The 19,507-nt window shown below is 42.2% G+C and overlaps 1 protein-coding gene across 1 annotated transcript in view; it reads right to left on the bottom strand.

Annotated features, from left to right (window-relative positions):
• SPMIP2 (sperm microtubule inner protein 2) overlaps window positions 1-19,507 on the bottom strand; it is a 56,552-nt gene that overhangs the window by 30,468 nt on the left and 6,577 nt on the right. The window contains exon 2 of the mRNA XM_053910485.1: window positions 7,892-8,124. Coding sequence (XP_053766460.1) covers window positions 7,892-8,124 — 233 coding nt within the window. The remainder of the gene's footprint in view (window positions 1-7,891; window positions 8,125-19,507) is intronic.

The following is a 19,507-nucleotide window of genomic DNA, read 5'->3' as shown; positions in this document are numbered from 1 at the left end:
CCAGGTGAGCTCTTAAAAAGATCTTGGCTCTCACTGGCAAAGGGGATTTAAAGCCTGAGAGGGATTTGACATGAGGGAGATTTTCTGTTGCTGACTTTAAAGATAGAGAAGGCTGCCCAGTAAGGAATGTGGGTAGCTTCTAGAGGCTGAGAATGGCCCCTGGCTAACAGCCAGCAAAGAAAGGCATCCTCAATGCTACAACCACTAGGAACTGAAATGTGCTACAACCACATGAACTTGGAAGAGACCCCTAGACTCAGATGAGATCACAGCCAGAGCTGAGACTTATATTTTAGCCTGTGAGACCTGAGCAGAGACTCCAGCCATGCCTTCCTAGGACTGCTGACCTATAGAAATGGGAGCAAATAAATGGGTGTTGCTTTAAGCTGCTAAATTTGCGATAATTTGCTGGGCCCAAAGGAAAACTAATACAATCCCCATTTTATAGATAGGAAAACTGAGACATAAAAAAACAGTAGGCAGACTAGCATGCAAAGAGAGAAAGGTGAAAATGAAGTTTTTCAACTGGCTACTTTCACTTATAAATCACATTCAATTTCTCACTAAGGCCACAAACAAAGATTTACCCTGAAAAGCATTATGAATGCTAAGTTGCCTCCTTTGTTCTGAGAGAAGGCAAATATCTTATTTTCTCCTTGTACTACTCCAGGGACAGTAATGTTTTCCTTATTCACATATTATCAATTATTATTATTCATAATAGTATTCCTGTAATTCAAGAAACACTAGGATTTCCTTTTAAAGCAAAACTAGAACTCATTCCGCTGGGAATTGTTAGGGTTTGCAACGAGTAACCAATCATTCTGTTCCGACCCCTTTATTCGGAGTTGGTTGGTGATTCCCACCAGAGTCTGAAATGGGAGCAGTTTCATCTATTCAAGCTACAGAAAAGCTTCCCAAGTCTCCATTTGTGCTCAGTGCACAGTTTCTGAAATATAATCAAGTGCCCGTTTTGCAATTGTTCTCACCCTTGGAGTTTTCTAACATATTGGCACTATTGTTAGTCCAAAGGTTAAAAAGTGTGCTTCTCCCAAGTTATTTGTCCAGTTAGTTTCAAAATGCAGAATCACACTAGGGGTGGTAGTTCAGGCATTGTGAACAGTAATAGTAGAACTAAGTGTCAGTAAAAAAAAGTAAGTGGTAAGTAGTTTTCCAACAACTATTGAATAAACTGGGAGTAGAATAGTTCTGAATCGAATGCTCACTTAAAAATTCATTCCTCCCCTTCTGTAACCGGTCTCTCAACAAAGACACGGTGTGAGAAGAGAAGTAATCTTAGTCCCTGTCTCCTCTGTTCTGTTTATTGGTAATCATCTCTGCCTTTTTAAGCACCAGGACGCGTGGAGTTGATGTTGTCCGTACAAGGTCAAATAAAACAGATCTCAGACCTTAAGGTGCCGGAAGCCACTGGGCATATGGCTGGGATTGTGCAGTCTCATTGCTGACAATAGTTGCACTAGAAACTTTAACAACTCAAAAAAACTTTCCTACGACTGACTTCTTCCCCACCTGAAGGAATTCACATGAATTCTTATAGCACTCATTTTTAGTGCCATTTTCTTTGTGCCCAGAGACATAGCTGGGATGATATAGAGAGGACCCCTTTATATTTAATAAACTTAACAATTCGCTCTGTTAAGATTGCTTGATTTCTTAGGTTCAATCTGGGGAAAAGAATGGGAATGTCCAGGTTGCTACTCTCATTTGCTATGCATTCTATGCGTTTTTGTCCACACAGCTGAGGTGTTCTGGGAGTGTTGTATGTGAATAGTAGGGAAAAACTATAAGCCTACATTTTTAATGATTTTAGAATTTCTCCTAAAGATCTTTAAAAGCCAGAATAAATGCCAGACTTAGAAAACAGATGTTCTGGTATTTTAGCCACCTGTGCTTAGGATGTTCGATCATGCCCAAATTTCAACATTCTTTGAGAGTACACTTACAGGAGCCTGGCTATGGAGTCAAACCACAGGTTTATTAGAACCCATTCTAATTTATACAATCTTTTCTTAGCTTTGATTCTCCCTATCATCATCATATTTGTTGAAAATCTATGGCATATGCTTAATTACTACCTGTAAGAAATATAAGTTTTTAAAAAGGTGTTTCCATTTAGACACAGACTCAAGATGTTATGTTGAGCCCTGGCTGGTGTAGCTCAGTGGATTAAGTGTGGGCCTGTGGACCAAAGCGTCACTGGTTCAATTCCCAGTCAAGGAACATGCCTGGGTTCCAGGCCAGGTCCCTAGTAGGGGGCGCACAAGAGGCAACCACACATTGGTAATTCTCTCCCTCTCTTTCTCTCCTCTTCCTCTCTCCCTTCCCCTCCCTCTAAAAGTAAAAAAATTAAATATTTTTTAAAAAGATGTTATGTTGAGCCCTACAAATGTTAGTAACCACCACGGTGTACTTTTAGCCTTCCTTAACTAGGGAATAAACATCACCCACTAGGTTCTAAAGTACATTGAGTTCCTTTTCCTTCTTTCTTTTTCATGTTTCTACATCCTAACAAAAGATATGGAAAGTAATGTTTATTTTTTTCTAATCCACCAATAATTATCTATAAAGTAACCTCAACAAGAGAGAGAAAGCCCTTTGTTTCGTTGAGGAGCCGGGCTCCCCGGTGGAATGTGGGGGTGGCAGGCTCCCTCGCTACCCACAGAGGTGCTTCCCCGTGCAAACACATTATTCTTCATGGAGCTGCTTTGAACGCAGCGCGGGGAGCACACAGCAGTGATAGATGCCTCCCTTGCTGCTGCACGGTCTGTTAGAGAAAGGAAGCATCAAACAAAAAATTTATTCACAGAAGTTCAGAAACAAGTAAAACTTTATAGGGAAATTACTTCCTTCTATTTATTTGAGGAATCTGATAGAGCCACATTTTGTAAAAGGGGAACAATATAACGTCTGTGGATAAGGAGGTTAATGGTGTTGATATGCTATTTTCAAGAATAGGGAGGGTTATTTGTCCTCTTTAAGCAATGTTCCTCCTCCCTCACACATGGTCGGCATGTGGCATTCCCTTACTGAACGCTTCCCATGGTATCAGAAAATGCTCATACAGCATCAGGATGAAAGGTGCTAATGTGATTATTTTCATATTAAACCACAAACCATTAGGATGCAAGTATAAAGTGAGAACTGAACACACACCCATCTGGGGAGGAACAGCAACAACCCAAACATGTCTGATTTTAGAAAAGCTACTCTTTATTTTGCTTGTATAACTTGGTTGAAAAAGGCAGCTTTATTATCTTTAAAATTTTTCTGTATTGATTAGACTATCTGGAGACTAGGGGTGTGAGACTCAATATTGGTGACTGTGATTCATCCAAATGAACCTGAAAGTAAATGGGGAATTTGGGGTAAAAGACACCCAGAGATCCTGAAATATGTGATTGGTGGTCTACATACTAATCAATTCCACACTGGCAACATCTCTTTTTTTCCAGGTGAATTTGAACATTTTCCTAGACACCATTGTGTGAAGGTGGAAGGACGCACGGGGTCGGGCTGGGACGAGGAAAGATGGGGTGCTTTGGTAGGACCTCACTGTCTTTATTTTTTTCCATAATACCAAAGATTGTATTTGATCATCTATTTTGAAACACTATAAAGTGCCTATTAAATAAAAATTTAAAAATAATTATTACTAAGCTACATTTTACTATATCAAATATGAGCATGATAGCCACTAGTAAGTAATTCATTTTAATGTTACGAGTGAAGCAACTGTGTGCAAAGAATGCAGAACGGGAAGCTGGGAGAGAATTGAGGGAGCCACGAAGAAAGAATGCACGTTTCATAAGAGAAGGCAACTGGAGCTGACCCTAGCCAGACCCGTCATTAAAGAAAAATAATAACAAACATTCTGAGTCCCTTTTTCACCTCATACACATGGAACTCCCTCTGAGTCCTGAGTTCACAGCCTGGGCTGAATTCCTGGCTCCACCATGTACCAGCTGTGTGGTCTCAGGCAAGGAGCCTCACCTGCTAATACCTCAGTTTCCTCATCTGTAAACTGGAAGGAATCAGAGTACCTTCCTCACATAGTAAATACTCAGTCAATGTCAGCTTTTTTTAATGTTTACTTTCTCTAAATAAATCACAGTGAGAAAATGCTGAAACCACCATCTGTGGGTCCGTTTACTCAACAGCCATCAAGAAACTCAACGTCTCATCAGCAGTCTGTTGAAATGTCCATAAAACTGTCACAAACAAGTCCTCTGCATGTTATAAGAATGGAATCTGTGCCCAATTATAAGTGAGACAGAAGTTTCAAAGCCTCGAAGACTTTACTTTTATTATACTGTACTTTATTATGTATAAATATATTTATGGGTTCCCACAGTTCTCCTTATTATCATCTGTAGATTTTTCAAGTTGTTATACTGTATGATGATATACTGATTGTAATATATGTTATGATTAATTGCCTTAATATTTTCTTGGGCTCGCATCTATGAAGAGTTAGTCATCAAGTCCATTATAACATTGTTTTTGGGGGAAAATCGAATGACTTAAATCATTCGGTCACAAGGTCAGAGTGCAGGAGCAGAAAACGGGCGTGAAGAAGCCAGCTGATACCATCCAGGTCTGGACTGAAGAGAGGCCAGCAGAGAGGAGACATGCCCAGCTGAGCAGCAGTCAGAATTGTCCTCAGTTTAGCATGGGGTTGAAACCAAAAGAATTGTTTTAATGGTCTCCACACATTCTTCCAGAAACAACACATAGATTTTGGCAGAGACCAAATCCATTTTGAAAAAGAATGTACTGCTCTTAAATTTGAGATAATAACAAAAGCAGTGATGTTTGCTGGCTTATATCCACATATATCATTATGGCATTGTAACCCACCCACGAGAGAGTAGGAAATAGCTAAACACAAAAAGAGCCAGAAGAGAAACCTGATATTGTGATTTGTACAGACCTTTGCAATGTGGGGATATTTTTCACGTGTCACTCAACCTGGAAGTTATTATCTTTCTACCAAAATCCAGATGATGTATGGAGCCCCTCCTAGTGCCCCAAATAGGAGAGACCATCCCAGGTAGGAAGCAGCTGTTCCAGGCCTTCCACCACTTGTTTACTGGAGGAGCCTCAGCTCTCTTCACTGCCAGCCTCGTGCAAACCTGGAGTAGACAGCTAGGAAAAGCAGCTGTGCAGGCTCTAAAACTCCACTAGATGAAGGTTTGCGCTCAAAATCAAAGTTCTGGCAATCACAGCGAGAGGCACTGAGATGTCCCTGAAGTTAGACTGAAACCAAGTGCCATCTTCACTGGGACTATTAAGGGTGGAGGAGGGTGGACGATGGTGGAGGGTGTGACGGAGGTCTACTAATCACAGGCAATCGGAGAGAGAACAGGACGTGGACCGAGACATTTCATCAACTGACATCAGTGTAGGGAATTTACCAGCCCCTCTCTCATATATTACTTGTAGTTAGGAGTTTGTTTTTATGCCTGGAGTGTGTGTATATGGATGTATCAGCTCAAACGTCAATTCGTGCCAAGTCCGGCATGAAGTAGCTGTGCGAGGCACTGGGTTGACACGGAACCCTAGTGTGAGGCTAGGCTGAAACATGAATATCGCCGTCTGCCTTGGATGTGGAAGGGAAGCCATGTGTGGGGTACCGAGAAGATGAACAGCCCTTGTGACGAAGCCCAGGCCTTCACATCAGAAAATTATGTCGGGTTCTTTGCTAATATGTGTAGTCATTCTCAGTGAATCTTTTGATCTCATTATAAAGTTCTAAGTCCAAGAAACCTTTTTGTTGTTTTTAAAAAATATATTTTTATTTATTTATCTTCAGAGAGAGGTGAAGGGAGGGAGAAAGAGTGGGAGAGAAATGTCAATCAATTGCCTCTTGTTCGCCCCCAAATGGGGACCTGGCCCACAACCCAGGCACTTGCTCTGACAGGGAATTGAACCGGTGACCCTTCTGTTTTGCAGGCTGGCACTCAATCCACTGAGCCACACCAGCCAGGGCCAAGAAACCCTTTAAGATATTGTTTGAGATTGTTAACCGAGATGGGTAGATTCTTGAAAACAATTACTATGAAAGTGCCAGGGCCAAGGAAGTGCACAGATGAGAAGCAACATCCCTTACAACTTGTGTCAAACCAGACCAGCTTCTGTGTGCGCCATGAGTTGGGAGAGGAAAATCGTTGTATGGCTCACACTCAGTCCCACGGGGATTAAGAGGACAGGGCTGCCAAGCAGAGAAGTGACTTAAAGGCTTAAAGCCACCTGTGAAATGTGAACGAAAGAAATGGGATAAATACCTTCCTGGAAGGCTAAGGTGTGGCTGACATCCCTACTGGTTTCAAAACCCCTTATTTTGAGCAGACAAATGTGTTAAGTTAAAGATGAGGAAGGAAGAGAAGCTATACACACTCAAGATGGTCAGACAGATTGAGGACTGTGTACCCAAGCAGGGCATCGGCCACAGAGAAGCCACAAGGCAGCGGAAGTTCTGGACTCCCTTCAAACCAGCTGCCTTGCTCTGGGGCTGTACTCTCCCTGCTGGTGGCCAGTTTTGATATTTCATCAAATGCCTGACCTTCATCTTTAGTGTCTAAGTGGAACAGGACACAGTTGAAGAACCTGAGCATTCATTCTGTTTCCCTGGCACTGGGCAACACTAACCACAGCCACAGGACTGATGATAACTGACACAAGCACAGTGTAAAGAGCTGAAATTTGGATGTCAACCACATGCACCACATCATGCTCAGTGCTTCCCGAGTGTTCTCATATTTAAGCCTCACAACATAATGATAATGGTAAACGATAGGGTACTTGATATGTACCAGGCACTGTTCCCAGAAATCTGCAAATATTAACTTTAATGTTTACAACAGCCCAATAAGTTAAATTCCAAGATTCGTCGTGAGGAAACTGAAGCCCAGAAGCTAAGGAACTTGCCTAAGGCCACTCACAGCTAGTAGGTGGCAGAAGTAGAAAAGAAATTCAGAGATTTTAGGAGGTGGGCCCTCTAAACTCTGCCTTGTGGAAAAGGAGTGTAGGGAGAAAGATAGAGGTGAATTCCCTAGTCCAGGGTCACAGAGCCAGACCTACCTCCGAGTCAGGATTTGAACCCAGGTCTGTTCAATGTCAGAGACTGGGCGCCCAATCACTTTCCTGTACTGTTTTGTACAGGTTGGGCCAGAAAAAGGCTCTTCCCATTGTTAACCTTTACCTCGTGAGGCTGTACTGTATTGCCTTTAGATTCAAGGAAATTCAGTTATTACATAACTGATACATATTCCATTTTCAGATAATGCAACGGCCTGTCTGGGAAAAAGTCTGAATTCTCAGATCTTACTTCTAAAATCACCTCTGCTGTCCTCCTTTACAGAGGCCCCTGCATGGGCTCATCCTGCATCCGCATCACCAAGGGAACCGAGGCAAGGTTTCTGAGGAGCCTCTGGATTACCTCATTGGGAGGAGCTATCCACATGGTGGATTTTAGAGATCTGGGACTTGTTTGTGAGCTCTGTGGACGCTGTCCACCCAGCACAGCCTGTTTTTACACCACCCACTCCCAGAACAGTGCTGGGAGGGGGCCGTGTGTGTGAATGTCGCAGCATAAATGTGAATCCGAATGCACCCCCAAGCCAAACACCACTGCTTTCGAATTACCCACGGCTTCGTTTCCTTCACAGCCCTCCTCTCACAGACTAAGGGTGCTAAACGGGAAGGGTGGTAGCACGTAAATTTCTCCACACATTTACTTTTCTGCAAAACTCAAATGCCATTATTTCTCCATGACAGACCAAGAGCATGATGTTTCCTATGGAAGTAAACTCAGGAAGAATCCAAATCAGACAACAGTACGCAATGAAGAACATAAATTTAAGAGGAATACCTTGATATGAAAGCCACTCTTAAGCCTTGTGTTGTTGATAAAGCCATACTCCGGTATTCCCCAGCCAATTTCACCAACATACTCGTGTTTGTATTTTGCTGGTAAGCTTAGGTGTGAGGCAGGCCTCCATAAGTATCTGAGATCACCAGTTCTCTCCAGTGCTGGGCGCTTCTCTCCTGTATACGAGGTGTGCTGTTGAACTTGAGGTAGATGATCCTTTCTGTAATCTGGGCCTTTGAGAGACAGAAAAAATACTTCAAAAAAATCTCCACACTTTATTTGAAGATGCTTTTGTTATTTCATTTATTTTAATCCTTACCCAAGGATATGTTTATTGACTTTGGGGGGGGGGGGAGAGGGAGGCAGACAGAGAGAAAGAGAGAAACATCCAGTGAGAGGAACATTGATCGGTTGCCTCCCGTACACACCCTGAATGGGGATGGAACCCACAGCCCAGCTAAGGGCCCTGACCTAGGATCGAACTCATAACCTGTTGGTGTATGAGACAACCCTCCAACCAACTGAGTCATGTAGCCAGAGAAAAGATGCTTTTGTTTAGTTTAAATGGTAGAGATAATAATAGCTAATAATGACATGGCATTTAGTATATTCTAGGTGCTGTTGTAGGCCATTTATATATATTAATTCTATTAATCCTTGTAATAACCAAATGAGATAGGTGATATATTTTCCCCAGTTTACAGATGGGGAAATGAAGCACAGGAAGATCTGTTACTTGTCCAGAGTTACAGCCAACAAGCTCTTTATTCCCTGACAGGCTGTCCCACAACCTGAGCCTTTAATTGCCCCACTGAACTGCTTTGTTTATAATCAGCTTAATACGGACACATTTTATGCATTCAAAATCCTCACTCACGTTACACGTGCAGGATGTAGGCCTTCAGACATGGGGGTGTTTATGTACATAGACAAAATACGAAATAAGAATTAGAAAATTTCCCAAACATACCAGAAGCAATTGGAACATGGAGAAGAGTGTCCGGTGATAAGGACAGCTTGTAGCAGGTGATGATCAAAGCAAGGTATTTAATTGGCATTTAAAATATAAGACATTGAACAGAAGTAATCAGTGAAGAGGGTGAAACAAGCACAACTAAGAGAAGGTCTGGGGAAAGGTCACTGAAGTAAACTTGGTGTTCAAAGTTAATGATGTGAAAATATAAAAGGGAGCTGAGACTTTTGGGAAGAACGGTACTGACTAAAAACAAACAATGAGATGCTGTAGCCCAAAAGAAGAACTTCACTCCCATGATCAGAGGTGACCAAAGACCGTAGCGTCAGAAGCTCCTGTGGTCTCACAGTCTGTCCCCTGGGACCCACCTGGCCCCATGGATCAGGGATCCCCGTCTGGGCAGAGCGCATGGACGCACCAGGGCTCTGCCCAGGTGCTCTGACGGCCAAGGTAGTGACCAGTCTGTGCTTGGAAAAGTAACCTACGCTTTCCAAGGAAGTTGAAAACGTGAGAAATCACTCTCCACATGCATGATTATGGCAGATGTTTTCACAGCTTCCTAATCTTCATTGCTCCCCATGATGCACTGAGTATTCACTGTGCCTAATTCCCCTTGATGAATACACTGTGGCTTCAATTTTACGTGCTTCAGGTTTTCACTGGTGTGTAATCACTTTGGCAAAGTACAGAATGGCCAGAGCATGAAAATCTGTTTTCTCTTTCAATGTGACAGGTGTTGAGGTCTCACCTACAAAACTCCAGTCTTATGGAAATTTTTGCAACCTCCTCTAAACAAGATAAAAATACAGAAAATCTGTTAGTCTTGCTGGAATTTGTGTATGTTTAGGCCAGTGCTTTTCCAAATGTTTCACTAAATGCTGCTCCCATGAGTGCACCTAAAAATATGTGTGTGTGTGGGGGGGGTGACTAGGGGTGCTGCATAGTCCAATATATTTGGGAACACTGTTTGCTACGTTTGTCTTTTAGGTACTCCTAGAATATGAAAGTATATTAAATGTTTTGAGAAATCACATGATAAATAAATCTCGAGTTGTTCAAACACTTAAACATGCCACATTTTTCTCTACTGGGTCATGGGGTCACGTTTATGAATCTTACGGACAGATTTGGGGAAATAATTCGTCCTATGTATAATGTTTCCGTTATTGTTAAAATGTTGTTATCGCCACATTCTACTGCAAATGTTCGATCAGATGTGCATCTGTAGTAAGTTCCTTAGTCAGCCACTCTGTGGACTGCAAGAAATATTTTAAGAGAGCCATTCCTTGATAGCCGAGTTAAAAGCACTGAACTTTAGTGTAGTGCAAACAGGAAGTGCTCTGCAAACCAAGTGTGTGTGTCTGGGGTGGGGGCTTGGGGGTCTCCAGTCAGAGTTCTCCATGGTTTAGTCAAATCACTGGACTTTCCTATACCATTATTTCTGCACCTGTGCTTTAGGAAGAGTGGGATGCAGTGAGCGGGACATAGGAGATCGCTGGGAAGACCCGGCCCTGCCCATGTAGCGGACTCAGGCACCTCCCTGTGCAGCACAGGCAGCTGGAGGCCTAGGCTGAGGTGGGCCCCACATTCACAGCAGACATAGCTATCGCCAGCCCAGTGTCACCAACTAAAAGACTCACGTATCTCCACCCAACCAGCAACACGCCGACATGTGGTTTGCCTGATGAGACAGTTCCACAGGTGTTTGGATTTAAACCAGCCATTTTCCCTCTCTCAAACCTCATCCCCCAGAGCCTGGACTCCACGCGGGACTCCACACTAAAACCTCCAGTTCACGTTCAATCTACGTTCTCTTTATTTTTCCTGTAACAAGTATCTCTATTTGACCACTGTTGTTACAACCTTTACTGTCTTTCTATTTTTCTGGTTTTGTTTTCCCATCCTATGGCAACTATGCTTGGATCTTTCATCCTCTTCCCGAAAGCTCTAGCGCTCATTTGGCCGACAACGAAGTTGGCAGCTCCTGGCTTAATAAAACCCTCGCCTGCCCATCTTTTGTGGAGTTCTCTTTCATGTCCAAGAGCCAACTCTGATGGGATCATTTGCAGCTGTAATGCTTGATTAGAACTTCCCAGCATTGCTCAATCAGCCCTAACTCCTCTCCTGCCAGGAGAGCTGGGAAGGAGATGTGCTTCCATTAAAATGGGTGCCAGGCTTCACAGTTCCACCTTCTTCCATCTCCCCGCCCTGGAAAAACTGCGATTTCAAGGACGGTAGGAGGATCCTACTTCCCCTCTCCCCTGTGTGCGTGCCCAACGTTACTTGCTCATTTGTGTCTGGAATTCTAAAGTTACAGTTAAGGATGTGGTTTTGAAGGTAAACTACTGTGGGTTCAACTGCTGGCTTTGTCTTGTGTTGGCTTTGTGATCAAGGGAAAAATTATCCAGCCTCTGAATTTTAGGTTCCTCCTCTGTAAAATGAGAGAAGTGATGCCTGCCTTGCAGCTTTGTGGGAAGGACAGGAGAAAATCAACTTTCTTTAAAGAAGTGCTTAGCTGAGAAGCTGGCACATGACATGCAGCTAATATTAGTAGTATCTTTCCCCCTTTCTTGTCGGTTTTTTGTTGTAGTTTGATGCTTTGTCTTACCTATTATATTTTAAAATATATATTTTAGGAGATTTCACTAATGAAGGATTTATTCATTATTGTGAGTAAGCTTTCATATCTTTTCCTGTGAGCTCCTCTAGATTAGAGGTTGGCAAACTTTTTCTGTAAAGGACCAAAGTATAAATATATTTGATTTTGACGCCGTATAGTCTCTGTCCCAACTACTCAGCTCTGCCGCTCCAGGGCCAAAGTAGTCAGTGACCATAATGTAAACACATAAGCATGGCTGTGTTGCAATGAAACTTAATTTAATTTCATATAATTTTCACTGAAATTGTAATTTTATGTAATTTCCTGTATTTTACAAAGCATTATTCTTCTTTTGCTTCCCTACCCCAGCCATTTTCGTTCTTTATTTGCAAGCCCCCCCCTCCTCAACAGGCGACAGGACCAGTTTGATCCAGGAGCCAGAGTTTGCCAACCTCTGCTCTAGATGGTGGGAAGATTGTGGGCACTGAGGAGGCAGATGCCACAGACGCTGGGAAGAGCACGGACAGGCAAATCTGGGAGGTTTTCCAACAGACTTCATCTGTTGCCAGCGCTCGAAAAGGACCCAGCTGTGGGATGTGTCCAGAGACAAAGAGAACTCATCTCTGAGGCAAGTGTCTCTTTCTGACCGCTTTTCGGCACTTGCATTGTTTTATTTCACTCGTCATTCATTCATTCACCTTTTCCCTCACTGATTTAGTTATTCATTCATTTAACAAACATTTTGTGAACTGTGTTTGTCGGGCACTATTCTGAGTGCCGGGGATGTAGCAGTGAACAAAGCAAAGGCCTTGCCTTCACGGAGCCTACATTTTAGCTAAGAGACAGGCAACTAAGCGAAACAATCGTCACTATGTTTCATCTGCACTGACACACCACCTCCTAACTAGTCTTGGCTCTAGTTTTTCTCTTTTTCAATCCGTCCTCCACAGGGCTGTGGAGAATGATCTAAAACTCAGATAAAATAAAATACTTCCTCTTCTAAAAATACTCGAAGTGGTTCCTCCAGTGCCTATGAATTTTTTCATCCCGATTTCTTGGGATTGCTCCCTGATGTCTTCCCCATCTGACCCACGCCTACTTACTGACCTTAACCTCCTTCAATTTTTCTTGTTATCAGAATTCATCTTGCCAGGCTTACTGTGAGTACTGCTCTTTCTGGAAAGCACCCCTAAATCTCCCAGGTCAAACTTATATACATTTAGCATGCTGCCTTCACAGTAGGTTTTTTTTTCATTTCATCTTCTTTTTTTTGTATTATGTGTATTGAAATTTTCTCAATTTGTAAGCTCCTAGAGGGTAAAGGCTATATCTTATTTATCTCTGTAAACGTAAAACAATTTTTTAAATTGAAAAATAGTTGACATATGTCATTGTATAAATTTAAGGCCTACAACATGTTGAACTGATACATTTTTATACTGTAATTTGATGGCCATTGTAGTTATTATTAAAACTCCTATCATGTCACATATAGGATGGGGCAAAAGTAGATTTACAGTTGCTTATATAGAAAATAATAGAATAATAAACAATAAGACAAGAATAATCTTTGTGTTTCACATACTCACAATTGTAAACCTACTTTTGCCCCACACTGTCATCATTAGTTCTTTTTAGTAGCTGGAATAATCTATCCAATCTTTTAAGTTTGTTGATTACAATACAGTACTGTTGTCTCGATTCACTATACTGTGCATTAGCTGTCCAGGACTGACTCACTGCTCTTTGCTGCCTTGTAGCCTTAAACAGCATCTCTCCTATCCCCCAGTCCCAAGCCCCTGGTTACCACCATTTGACCCTGTTGTTACAAGTCTGGCTCTTTTAGATTCTGCATATGTGCTGTCATACGTTATTTGTCTTTCTCGTTCTGACCTGTCTCACGTAGCACAACGTCCTCGAGCTCCCTCCGAATTGTTGCAAACGGCAGGGTGTTCTTTCTCACGGCCGACTAGTATGGCATCACACACACACACAATCTTTGCAAACTCTTCACGGCCAGCACGGTGCTTTGAACAGAGTAGGTCCCCATGAACTGCGTGCTGAGTGCTGAAGTGAACTGTAGTTGTATAAATGAATTAAAGAATTCTATCCTAAGGCTGGAAGTGTATGAAGTCATACTGAAAGAAAAACAATCACTTCTTTAAATATCTAAAGAGCAATCCAATGTCTGAACTGCCTTAAATCCTCCTATTCTGGACTTTATGATACTTAAGAGTCAGGGCAGAGGAAGAACTGCTTTTCACAACATTTATTTTTAACAGTTTGTGGCAGAGAGAAAGAAGGATGAGAGCTCATAACAACCTTACATGATTCTGAGACTATGGCCTCCTGCGGCCAGTGCTCCATTTCAGGGGCCAAAGCAAAACACACCAAGGAAATAATTCAAAAGGAGTCAAGTGGAACACGAAAATGAGTGTTTCAGTCAGTATATTTGAAAATCTGTCGACCCCATGGACATAAGCTGCCACTGCAGACGCTCTGTGCAGAGCCGCCAGACTTGATGGGGCAGCCAAAGGTCCGAAGGTGCTGGCGGGGATGTGAAACTGTGAAATGGACTCTAACGGACACACGATGTTAGCGGTTAATGACTGCTCCTACTGGTGTGAAGAGGACCCCCCTGCTCCACCAGCGACCACAGAATGCACTCACGGACTGCAACATTTTGAAACGCTGCATTTCAATTCAGTTGGTGCAATTATTCTAGGGGTCTTTCCATTGAACAAATGGAAAGATTCAGTTTGTCAAATTTCTGAGAGAGTCAAATAAACATCAGGCAGAGACATCTTTGCTACGTACGTTTGTTTACTTTCAAACAATAAACCTCCTGTGGACAATCTGAAGCATCAAGGGCAGCTTCAAAAAAACTCAAAACTGTTCCTGTAATCCCCTCTCCTCACTGTCCTCTCCCCACTCCCCCCTGTCCATTGTTAGATTGTTCTATAAAGGACACATGGACAAAATCAAGGGGGAGGGTGGAGCTGGGGGAAGGAGAGGGGTTTGGATGGGGTGGGGTGGAGGAATGGGGAGAAAAGGCACACAACTGTAATTGAATAACAATAAAAAAATTAAAAAAAAAAACAAAAACCCCCCTCAAAACTGCCTCCAATAAACTCATTCATGGGATTGTTGTGCCAGTAGGGTATCTTATATGATAATTATGCATAGGGTGATAAATTGGAATTCACAGTTATAACCAGTTAGAGAATTCACTTGATACTTAAACACATAGTTCAACCAAAACTTCTGCTAATGTTGATGGTACCCTGCTGTGTCCCCAGCACTGGGTCAGTGTGAACAGAGAGTAATATGGCATGGCCTCTCTCTTTCTGGTTTCTCACATGCTGTTGACCGAATGTTTGTGTCCTGCCCCCAGATTCATATGCTAACCCCGACGGCCCAATGTGATGCTATTTGGAAGTGTGGACTTTGGGAGGTGATTAGGCCATGAGGGTGGAGCTAACATGAATGGGTTTACTGCTCTCATTAAAGAGACCCAGAGAGCTCCCTCGCTGCTTCTGCTCTGTGAGTTTATAGCCAAAAAAATGGCCATCCCTGAACCAGGAGGCAGACTCCCACCAGACACAGAATCTGCCCCTCGCCAGATGCCTTGCCTTGGGACTTTCCAGCCTCCAGATCCATGAGAAATAAATGTCCATCGTTTACAAGTCGTCAAGCTACGGTATTTAATTACAGCAGCCCCAAATAGACCAAGACAGCATACTATCTGAAGAAGACCACGTTCACCTCCTCCAGGAAACATCGTCTGCTCTCAGGACAGACATTATTTCTCATTGGAATTTTAAAGTCCAGTCTGATACATGTTGCATGTGAGCACACAAGTTCCCAGCTGTTTCATAAGTGTGTGTCTTGTTCTGCTTGTCAAGCAACCTCTTCTCAGTGCCCTTTAGAGATTTTAACTGTCTTCCACTCTCTTTCTGACTTCCATAGCATTCCGGAGCAACGCAATTCTGTAAGCACATGCTTGTTCATATTTGTTGAAAGAACAACTACTGTATCATTGAAGTTGCTAATATAATCCCCAAACACAAAATTCTGTATTTTTTTTCCTAGTGAGTAGAGAAAAAAAGGCAGGATGGAAAGTTTTATGAACATCTGGGACTGTTAAAAGCAACACTGACAGACCCATGTGGACAAAGCTTTAAATCCCTGTGCCTGTCCGCATGTCCATCTCACCTGCAGGGGTGATCGGAGTACATAACAATAAATGGGTTTCAGCATTTGGGGGAGGGGGTGGAATTTTCATAGTATAAATGAAAAGTATAAACTAAAAAGTGCATGAACTAGCCAATTTTATTCTAAGAAACGCTTTCCCATTCAGGGAGACAGTCTCTGGACTGTGCCATGAAAGGGATATTACTCATAAAAGCCCACTAGAGAACTGCAAGTAACAGGACGTCCACCCCTACATGGATTCGATAATGAGGAAAATTATGTCCTATGACAAAATCTGAGGCAGGATGCACTCGGGGTTAACTCACTAGATCAGCGATGTCTTCAGAAGCGCAGGTTTTGCCCTGCCTGCGCAGGGCATCCTCAGTGTGCCAGGCCGCTGTTGGGCGAGCTCCCTGGGGGTATCAGGAGCTTGTCATAGTATCAGGAATCATAGGCAAACGCCAAGATGCCCGAGCAGGGGGTGTGTGTGTTTCACCCGTGGAGAAGCTTTTCCTAGAAAACCCCAGGTGAATTCCTCTCTCCTTTTGTTGGCCGGGACTGAGTCATTCATCTCTCCCTAACACTAAGCACTGGCACGAGGATTGGATTTCAATGACTGGCTTGGATGAATCAGGCTTTAATCCTGAGTCATAGGAGGCTAGGGTAGACACCCAAACAAAATGCAAGCTTTCTAGAAAGGAAGAAGGGTATAGCAGCCTCTGAGCTATCTGCTACAGAACATAAAGGGCAACCTTTCTCCCAGAAAAATGAGAAATCTCACATAAAGACACAATGCAACTTTTTATTGCTTTACAACCTCCTTTTAAGACAACATGAAATTATTTAAAGTCCCGACTTCACTCTCCTGGTTCTTGATCATGCGCTAAATTATAATTTGTGGAGTGTTCACGCTCTCACACTGGAGGATGTGGCTTTATGCTGACACAGTACAGGGCAAAGGAGCAAGCGGGGGCGCCTTCAGAATAGGTGAGGGAGAGAGACCAGCTGTCGGTGCTTCTCTCTCGTCAAACCTTCTGATCAGAGCGGAGGTCCGCAAAGTTTTCTGGGAAGGGCCCAATGAAGAGCACATGCATCAGGCTGCGGGCCACACTCTCTGTCAGAACTCCAACCCTGCAAAGCAGCCATCAACAACGGGCAAGCTATTGTGTGCCTGTGCTGCAGAAAAACTTTGTTTATAAACACTGGAGTTAGAATTTTATATAATTCCACGTGTCCACAGATGCTCTCTTAATTTTGCCAACCAAAGTTTACAGACCATTTTTGGCTGCGCGAAAGCAGGCATTGAGGCAGATTTGGCCCACAGGCTGTGGTGTACTGACCCCTGATGTAGATAGAGTCTGTCTCCTGTTTGCCTTTTCCCTTCCAGGTCTTCTGTGACTGTTTTAGGTAGGGAACTTCCCTATTTGATAGTCAAATGGTTGACTACCTCACTGCTAAAATAAGTATTTCATCTATGCATGAGAGAGTCCATTTTTATGTACACAATAAGACTCAGTTGAGAGCCGAGCTTTATTCTACCTTGCTGATGTTTGTTTGACCCCACCTCCTTTCTGACTCCGTGATCATTGATTTTCTTATTATTAGAGTTGTGTTAAGTGGCCAGTGAGGACATGCAAACACAGTTAACCTGCCAGTGCAAATAAAAAATAGGAAAGTTATACATATAGATCAGAAATAATAACAGCAGGCAAGAATTATACTGGTTTTACCTGCACTGGGAAGAGCCAGGAGGGAACGCATTGCTCCATTAGTGCTCTGAGTAATGACAGTAACAAGAGAGGAACGTAACTAACCCTGGACTGGGTGGAAATAGCTACCCGAGCTATGGTGCTCCGGGTTGTAAAATGGACTATTGACATAATACCTGCTTTGCTTCAAAAAGAGAAAAGAAAGGTACCACTTTAAATGTAGGCATTGATGACAGTAAGTCACATCACAATTACAGACCAGTGAAAAGGTCATTTATTTAAATAACACTTTTTAGCCTACATGGAATACGGTGATTTCCTTCTCTAGTCCCTGGATGAACAATACATCAGGTTAGGACTGTCTATTTCTAGACAACAATAAGTGACTTCATTTTAGACCAGGGCCACTTAGACTAGGAAATGGTATTTCTCAGCCTTGTAAATTATGTAATAAACAAGTATAAATGGCTAAAAGTATGCTGTAAGTAAAACATGTGAACTGCTGTTTGGATTATTGAGAAATATTTCATTGTAAAAGGCAAGGAAGCAGCAATCAATAGGTAGGTACTCTTTCATTTCTGTACCTTTCATTATACCTTTACCCTTCTCTATTTATACAGCCGGGGGGGTGGCTGTGCTCCCAGACAGTTAGAGGATTGAAATAAAATGACTCCTTATTTATTCCAAGAATGGATTTCACTGCACAGGGGAACTATTAGACTCACAAAGCCACATGAGAGCAGAGATTAATAAATTATAAATTCATTTAAATTCCTTAGGAGTACATATGTGAATATCCTTACTTTTAGGGACCTATTTTTCCATCCTTGTGAGCAAACATTTTCTTCTAGAATCAGCTAAGTATAATAAAAGGAGAATGTAGATGGGGAGAAAGGCAATTGGGATTCGGGTCTTGACCTTGCTGCCATTGGCTAAAACTTGGCAAGTCATTTTATCTTTGTTGATTGACCTCAATTCCTTCTTGAAGTGTAACTGGCATAGAATAAACTGCATATATTTAAAGTGTACAACTCATTTGAACAAAATTGCCAGATACATAAAAGTTACCCAGTTACGTTTGAATTTTGTATAAACAATAAATAATTTTTAATATAAGTATGTTCCAAACATTGTATGGTACAGAGTTACACTAAAAATATTCTTTTTTTTAAGAAAGATTTTATTTAATTTTAGATAGAGGGGAAGGGAGGGAGAAAGACAGGGAGAGAAACATCAATGTGTGGTTGCCTCTCACACGCCCCTCACAGGGAGGGACCTGGCCTGCAACCTAGGCATGTGCCCTGACTGGGGATTGAACTGGCGACCCTTTGGTTTGCAGTCTGGTGCTCAATCCACTGAGCCACACTAGCCAGGGCAAAAATATTCTTTATATGAAATTCAAATTTGATTGGACGTCTCATATTTTTACTTGCTAAATCTGGCATTCCTATCCATGAATTATTGTCACAATCAAGATAAAGAACATATCCATTAATGCCCCTTTGTAAATCCTCTCTTTTCCAGCTTCCTGCCCTTTTGCATATCCAGGCAGCTTCCTGTTACAGTTTGATTAATTTGCATTTTCTAGAATTTTATGTAAATGACATTATACAGTATGCTCTTCCTGGTGTCTGGCTTCTTACACTAAGCATAATTATTTTGAGATCATTCTTATTATAACATGTACCAATAGTTTATTCCTTTTTAATACTGAGTAGTATGAATGTACAACAGCAGTTTCTTTATCCATTTACCTGTTGATGGACTTTTGGATTATTTTCAGTTTGGAGCTGTTACAAATGAAGTCACTGTGAACGTTTCTTTACAGATCTTTGTATGGACAAATGCTTTTATTTCTCTTAGGTAAATGCCTAGGTATGGAATGGCTGAATCATACAGTGGATGTATTCACTTTTAAGAAACTGTGTAATTGCTTTCCAAAGTGGCTGTATTCTCTTACATTCCCCTCAGCAGTGTCTGTGAGCTCTGGTTTCTCCATCTCCATGCCAACACTTGGTAGAGTTGATCTTCTTAATTTTTGCCATCCTAATAGGTACGTAGTGGTGTCTCATTGTAGTTTTAATTGGCACTTCTTTATTGACGAATGATTTTGAGCATCTTGTGCTTATTTGCCATATGCA

The sequence above is a fragment of the Desmodus rotundus genome, chromosome 9, assembly GCF_022682495.2.
Source record: "Desmodus rotundus isolate HL8 chromosome 9, HLdesRot8A.1, whole genome shotgun sequence".
Classification (NCBI taxonomy): domain Eukaryota; kingdom Metazoa; phylum Chordata; class Mammalia; order Chiroptera; family Phyllostomidae; genus Desmodus; species Desmodus rotundus.
Note: the sequence above shows the minus strand (reverse complement) of the source record. Positions and strands in the feature narration are given on the sequence as shown.